The sequence below is a fragment of the Trifolium pratense genome, linkage group LG3 (genome assembly GCF_020283565.1).
Source record: "Trifolium pratense cultivar HEN17-A07 linkage group LG3, ARS_RC_1.1, whole genome shotgun sequence".
NCBI classification, from domain to species: Eukaryota; Viridiplantae; Streptophyta; class Magnoliopsida; order Fabales; family Fabaceae; genus Trifolium; species Trifolium pratense.
The window spans coordinates 5,936,648-5,944,562 of NC_060061.1; the positions used below are offsets into that span (position 1 = coordinate 5,936,648).

At 33.1% G+C, this 7,915-nt stretch overlaps 1 protein-coding gene across 1 annotated transcript; it reads left to right on the forward strand.

Moving 5' to 3' along the window:
* Window positions 1–2,519: 2,519 nt before the first annotated feature.
* Window positions 2,520–6,576, forward strand: LOC123914096 (serine/threonine-protein phosphatase PP1). Its single transcript, XM_045965090.1, has 4 exons — window positions 2,520–3,002; window positions 4,124–4,683; window positions 5,266–5,478; window positions 6,228–6,576. Exons 1-4 carry the CDS (start codon window positions 2,825–2,827, stop codon window positions 6,240–6,242), a joined length of 966 nt encoding a protein of 321 aa, XP_045821046.1. The 5' UTR covers window positions 2,520–2,824; the 3' UTR covers window positions 6,243–6,576.
* The last annotated feature ends 1,339 nt before the right edge of the window (window positions 6,577–7,915 follow it).

A 7,915-nucleotide genomic window follows, 5' to 3' on the forward strand; every position in this document is an offset into this window, starting at 1 on the left:
TATACTGGGGGGTCGAAAAATAGTAAAATAATAAAAATGAATGTAGATTTTTCTAGGGATGGCAATGAGTGTCCATGGGTGCGGGTTTGACACTTATCAAACTCACACCCGAAATTATCACCCAAACTCAAAGGCTATTTGAGTGGCAAAACAACACTCATGTCCACACACATTGGGTTCGAGTTTTTTCCACTCAAACTCGCAGCACATTTGAAAATAATTTGCAAATTTAAGAAATTAAATTCCAACATAGACTTTGAATTAAATACAATTTAAATTAAGGTATTCCAAAGAAATTCAAACGTAGACTTTCAAGAAATTACAACATAGACTTTTAAGAAATTAAATTACAACTAAAATTAAGGTCTTCTAAGAAAATTGAGAGAGACTATCGGGGTAATTAAGTAATTATAAAATATTTTGGGTGGGTGTATGGGTTTCGGGTGTGGGTTTGACTGATGTCAAACACACACCCATATTATCGGGTGTCACCTGAACCCAAACCCAAACTCAGTCAAATCGGATTTCGCCCGTTGACTTTGGTTTGGGTTCGGGTGGGTCTCTCGGTTTTGGTTTTTTTTTGCCATTCCTAGATTTTTCTGTTATACTGTCCATGTATTTTTATTTATTTTATGTTATCGTGTTATATTTACGAAGTTATTGTTTAATGATGACTGAAGAATAATCTCATCCGGGAAATATGCGGGACACAAAAAACTGAGTTCTTCCCCTTAATCGAACTTTGTTCCTACGCAAGAAGCAAATATCAAACTTTTGACCACTTACTTAACATACCCAAAACTCTTACCACTTGAAACAACTAATTTTTTGTTAATTAAAAGACTAAATTTTTAATAATTCAACACTTATAATTGTTCGACAATAAAAATATTTTTACACCGTAAATACATATCAATTAAACTCTTATTTATATAATGTAAATGATAAATATTAGATATAATTACAAATTATAATATATTAATTGAATAGGATATATTATGTATTTAGGGGGGGCCTTGGCTACTGCTTGCCCCCTCCAGGTCCATCCTTGAAAGTGAGTGAAATATAACAAAACAATACCAACAAGAGAAAAAAAAAATCACAAGCGAGACCACAAAAGAGCCACGGCCAACCAAAACAAACGGCGGATCCAGTCAAAACCATAAGAAAAAAAAAAACTGTACTGATGAAAGAACTATCAGAAAACACACTCATCCAATTCAAACATCCAGACAAATCGACTGATACAACCACACAAAACTCTAATGGCACTCACATATAATAAATTTTGATGCCCCATAGAAAGAACACGGAGTACAAATATCTTACTCCGAAAAAAATCAATCTACTTACTATTAGCGAAGAACGGTAAATTTATTCGTAAAATTCTTTAAATAAATGGTAATTTAAAAATAAAAGAAACGACACACTAAAATATAGTGAATCATTTAATTATTAACGAACGAATAATATTATAATAAATGAAATAGTTAAAAATAAATATAAAACCTTGACAAGAAAATGATAAATTTTGGAAGAATAATATGTTTTCAAAAAAGTTGTTATCCCTTGGATAAACTTAATATATAATTTTAAAAATTGTCATATGTTTAGAATATTTTTATCATACATAATATTCATTTACATATAATATATATGCATGATTCTATGAGTCGAGAGCCATAATTATTTTTTGGTTGAAAAGTCGAGAGCCATAAATAATACATGAAATTGAGATACATGTCATAAATATGAGTAGAGTCCTCTATTTTTGTTACCACCGAAGAGACATAGGGAGAGAATAACAAGAAATAGTAAAAGAAAAAGAATAAAAATATATTTATCTTTTATTCAAGTGTAATTATACTATTTTTTTCTTTTTAATTAACCTAATAGTTAGAAATTTTACTTTTAAAATGAATAAGTGAGGTGTTCGAAATTCGAACTCCGACGTTACATATAAAAATGTAATATTCATATCGATTGAGTTAAATTCACGAAAATACTTATTCAAAAAGTAAATTATTTCTGGTTTGTTATACACTTATACATGTATCGTATTGTATATGTGTTGTATTGTTTTGTATTTGTGTTTGACAGCACTGTATATGTGTTGTATTATTTTTTTGTTGACAAAGTATATGTGTTGTATTTGTGTTAGAGAAATGTGTCAAAATAACATTAACGGTGGATGGAAACTGTCGGTAATTATCATCATCATCATCAGCATGAATCATTATCATTGTATTGTGATTGTGATGATACTAAAAACCTGATCCAAATCAAAGGACTAGTAGTAAAAAATAAAGGACGAGGAGCACATATGTCATGTGACATTTGAAAACCATAACAACCATTACACGTGCGAGTGCGTGGGTCCAACACCATCCAACCCTTAAAATTTAAATTTTCAGATAATTTATTTTCGATAAAATATTTGACCAGAAATTTTGAGATAGGATGGATTGAAGATTCAGCAATACACATATAATAATAAAGAATTAAATAAAGTAAGGTAGTAGTATCATTTTTTAATTTAGATATTTGCATTTATTATATTCCAAATAAATTCATTTTTTTGACCTACACAAAATGAAGACATTTGTTGTGGTTGTTTCCAACTGCGCTGGCTAGGGTTCCTTCCCAGTGCGGTGCCTCTTCCAAACACAACCACAACTGTTAATTCCATTCTTCTATATATATAAACCCCGTTTATCGTTTTCGATTACTCTCTCTCCCTCTCTCTCTCTCTCTCTCTCTCAACGTAAACGATAACCGTTTTTATTGTCTTTGTGTGCGGAGGGTTTTTGAAATTAACTTGGAGATGGACGAAACTGTTCTCGACGATATCATTAGGAAGCTTGTATCAGCGAAGAGCGGTAGAACGACGAAGCAAGTGCATCTTACGGAGGCTGATATTCGTCAGCTTTGTTCTTCTGCTAAAGAGATCTTTCTTAGTCAACCTAATCTTCTTGAACTTGAAGCTCCTATCAAAATTTGTGGTAATTTTCTTATTCGTTTTTTCTTTTCATTTCTTCAATTAAATTATAATCTTGCTTGTTTCTAATGGTTAATATAATTCATTGTTTCTGATTTTTTATGTAAGAGTTCTGTAATTGAATTGAATGAAAAAGATTTAAGTGAAATGGGCTTGTAGTTGTGTTAATTGATCATACTTGGTTAGTGAAGAAAGGCTAGGTTTTGGTTATGCTTCTTTTGAATTTTTTTGGTAGCTTGAGTTGAATTTGATTTGGGATTGATTTTAGTTAGGTTTGTTTGATTTGGGACTTGGGAGGAGGGTGTGTGAGAGAGTAAAGGGAAGTGTGATTGTGATATGATGGTATTTGTTCTGAGATAGTTAACTGCTTGAGCTCAATTATTAACTATTCTCGTATTTATTAATCATTGTGTGTCGAGGATAAGGAGTCTATAGAAATGTATGAAGGTCATAGTTCATACTATGAACTGTTTGGATGTGTTCATGGTAGAGTTAATGTTTCTACTAACTCAAATGAGCTGCACTTGTTTAACTATCTGTATATCAACATTGCCAATGGGGGCGCATAATGTACCGAGGCTGGATGAAAGTAGGGTTCGGTCAGTGCTTTATGGTATTTTATGCTTGGCCTGTTTGTCAGGAACATGTTGCCCTACGTTTTTTTTTTTGGGTTTAGGTCAGATTTTTGGCATGTTGACATTTGTGCGGTACTTGGTTTAAATGGTCAATAATTGTAAACATCTTAAAAGCCTACTTATCCAACTTGGTAACTCACAGGTTTTAATTTTAGGGCTGCAGACTGCAGTTATATTTAGTGCGCGTTTGATTTGACGATGTTTGGAAAGTCCCAAATCATGGTTTGGGCAAAAGCTTGTCTCTTTTAGATTTTGCACACACTGTGGTTACTGGTTTGGGAGTTCCAAATGCCAAACCAAACACACTCTTAGACTTTAGAGCCTATTGTCAACTGATCATCATGTTTTCTCACTTACAAGCTTTTCAGTTTTGTTAAAAATGCGAATCTTACGCTTGATACCTTGAGTGATTGGTTTATGGAAAATTGACAATTGCTATCTGTAAGTGTTAAATAGTGAATGACCTATGTTTTAAACAATTCATTTGCAGGAGATGTCCATGGCCAGTTTTCTGACCTTTTAAGGCTGTTTGAGTACGGAGGATACCCACCCGAAGCAAATTATTTGTTTCTTGGAGATTATGTTGATCGTGGTAAGCAGAGCATAGAGACAATTTGCTTACTCCTTGCTTACAAAATCAAATACAAGGAGAACTTCTTTCTTCTCAGGGGCAACCATGAATGCGCCTCCATCAATCGCATATATGGTTTCTATGATGAGTGCAAGAGGAGGTTTAATGTTCGCCTTTGGAAGACATTTACTGATTGCTTTAATTGTTTACCGGTGGCTGCTCTAGTAGATGAGAAGATCCTTTGCATGCATGGTGGATTGTCGCCTGAACTTAAAAACTTAGATCAGATACGGAACATTGCTCGCCCTATTGATGTGCCAGATCATGGCCTTCTCTGTGACCTTCTGTGGGCTGATCCTGATAAAGATCTTGAGGGATGGGGAGAAAATGATCGAGGTGTTTCATTCACATTTGGGGCTGATAAGGTTGCTGAGTTTCTTGAGCAGCATGATCTTGATCTGATTTGTAGAGCTCACCAGGTAATGCACCCTGTAGTTTAAAGTTTCTTCTTGATTGACCATCCATAGCTATAAATATCGTTTGTTTATAGTTTATACAAGAGTCAGGCATACATAATAAGTTTGCAATTTACCGATTATTACTCAAATTGTTTTTAAAAAAAGAAGCACATGCTTTGTGCAGATTTATTTACAATGATGATCGAGTGGTGAGACTCGAAAGAATAAGAGAAAGACTATATGACAAATTTGGTTTTAAGACAAACAAATTAAATACTATTGCGAAGTCTTGAGAATTATGATGTTTAACGCACTACAACACGACTGAATATGGTTTTCTCGTGGCTTCCCCTTTCCTTTCTGCTTATCACTAACTTTTGACACCTCATAAATATAGGGTCATTCCTATTTGTGTTTAACTGACGATCCTTTGTTTAACTGCCTTTTTCTTAGATGTCATTGTATATATTGTATTATATATTTCTCTGTAATGTGTTTTATTGGGCTTTTGCATGGCTTAGCTTAGGTGTCTTAATTATTTTTAATCAATGAGTACATCTGATCTGATGTTTTCCTTTTAATATTTTTGATGCTGCATCTCAGGTTGTAGAAGATGGGTATGAGTTTTTTGCCAAACGTAAGCTGGTGACTGTATTCTCTGCACCAAATTACTGTGGTGAATTTGATAACGCCGGTGCTATGATGAGTGTGGATGACACATTGACATGCTCTTTCCAGATACTCAAGTCTTCTGATAAGAAGGGGAAAGTTGGATTTGGCAATAACTCATCAAGACCTGGAACTCCACCTCATAAGGTAAAAAAAAAAGTATTGTTATGCATGCTCTTGTTCGTTAAAACACGTGTTTCTATGTATATGTGTATGTGGGTTATGTTTTGCATGTTTAAATGCAATGTATGTCACATACTTGAGTTATAATCAAAGAAGTCGAAAGTTTCATAACTTCAACTAGTATTAGCAAATGTGAAGTTTCATGTCACTTAATGGTTATTGCACATATGATGATATGCCTGATTTTGTATAGATTTATGTATCATTTAAAGTATCATGATATAATATCGATAATACAAAGTGCATTGCTTTAGAGAAACATTTATGGTGTTCCCATTAAAGTTAAAGTGTCCAAAAAGAGATCAAACCGCCCTGGGTTTTATCCATGGACACCATTCACCATTATCTTTGACTCTGAAACCAAATGTCTAATTTTCATGCACGGCTATCCTAATTTGAAAGGTTAGAGCAGCAACCTATAGTGCAGTGCATGTGTTTTTCTAGGGGCATAGAAGAGAAATGACTATGTTCTTTGGGGCAATTCTCATCACGATGTTTACACGCAGCCAATTTCTAGCGTTTGTTGGTAGTCAAGAGTTCACCCGAGTTGTCTACAACTGCTGTCTTCACGAATATTTAGGACTTTATTTTTTTTTGTTTGTTTTTAAAAACATGAGAAAATTGACTTGCTCCTATCATTTAATTGAATCGCGTTCTACATATCTTTTGTGAAATTTAACAAGTTCTGACCATATCCGTCCTGTTTGTTCCAGGGTGGGAAGAATTAATTAACTTCTGAGCTATGTAACTATAAGGTCAGTGAGCTGGATGATAGCTTTCATTCTCCACATTAGGTTAAAGGCTTATTGTTCTACTGCCTGGCGTGATTGATGATGATTCACAAGTCTATAATTGCATTTTGCCTTCCTTGGCAACGATAACTAAAGACAGTATGGCAGGGACATGTCACTTTTTATTGTGCAACTCCGAATGATCCCTTCCCTTTGTTTCTTCCTTTTTTTATAGATTTTTTCCTTAATATTATTATTGTACAATGGGAATTCAATCTCCATAAGGAGGTAATCTTGAATATCTTGTTATGGTGTTGCAAAAAAATTGTTATATGATTGCGTCAAGCTTTATATACCCGTGTGACAGCCTATAGCGAGGGTTGTCCATTCTTTCGGGCATTTACTCAAGAATCATTGAATTCAATAAGGCTGTTCGATGGGGAGGGTGGGAATGACATTAGATGCTCGTTCTTATACCCTATTTTCGCACACTTCAAAATACAATAATAAAAAGAGATATTGTAAACACTAGAATAATAAGGACACACAAGTAAACATCAACATGAATGAGGTTATTATAGGGCATACTTTTGCATGTTTTTCATTAAACATTTAGAGATCAACCAATCACTTGATATCCATGTGTTTTTGTTGACGTGATTTAAATATTAACATTATTTACAAGGGAAATTTGTGAGAGTTGTTCAACACGGTTCTTGAATTTCTTATGTGATTTAATGAATTTGACAATTCTTCGATGGATAAGTTTTTATTATTTTTCTTGGTTTGACATTTTTATTCTTGGGTCTAATGGCTAAATTCAAATTATTCTTTTTATAACGTTGATCCTATATTGCACATTAAATAAATTCAAAATACTTTTTGAAATTTTGATCGTATATCAAATTGCTCCCACACGAAACGTCAATATATAATGATTTTAGGGAGAGTAAGGGTGTGTTTGGTAACACAAATAAGCTAGCTTATAGCTTATTATATGAGCTTATAAGCTTGTTTCAAAAAATTAGAGGTGTTTGGTAACAAGCTTTTTATACTAGCTTATAGCTTTTTTTCAAATGCTATTTTAAGTAGCGTTTGAGCTTATAGCTTATAGCTTTTTACACTTTATTCCATTTTTACCCTTTAATTTAATAACTACCCACTCTAAAAAAAAATTACCCACTATCAATTATGTAATTTTATATTTAATAACCACTTTAAAAGCTAATTTTACCAAACACTTTCATTTTAATAAGCTAGTTTTTCAACTATCAGCTATAAGCTAGCTTTTCAGCTGTCAGCTAGCTTATCAGCTAGCTTATAGTTTATTTTTACCAAACAGACACTAAATGAGTAAAAGAGCTACTGATCATATGCTCTTTACATCCTAAAGTGCAGAACCAAATGGGAAAATGAACTGCAAGCAACCTCTTCATTTAAAACAAAGACGCAGCAGGCGAGGAACATTGTGTGTTTGGTAACACAAATAAGCTAGCTTATAGCTTATTATATGAGCTTATAAGCTTGTTTAAAAAAATTAAAGGTGTTTGGTAACAAGTTTTTTTTACTAGCTTATAGCTTTCTTCTAGATGCTATCTCAAGTAGCTTTTGAGCTTATAACTTATAGTTTTTTACACTTTATTCCATTTTTACCTTTTAATTTAATAACT

Coding starts and splice junctions, on each gene's coding strand:
- LOC123914096 (XM_045965090.1), top strand. CDS start 2,825: ATGGACGAAACTGTTCTCGACGATATCATTAGGAAGCTTGTATCAGCG. Junction 3,003..4,123: donor AGCTCCTATCAAAATTTGTG/GTAATTTTCTTA, acceptor ATTCATTTGCAG/GAGATGTCCATGGCCAGTTT. Junction 4,684..5,265: donor TGATTTGTAGAGCTCACCAG/GTAATGCACCCT, acceptor GCTGCATCTCAG/GTTGTAGAAGATGGGTATGA.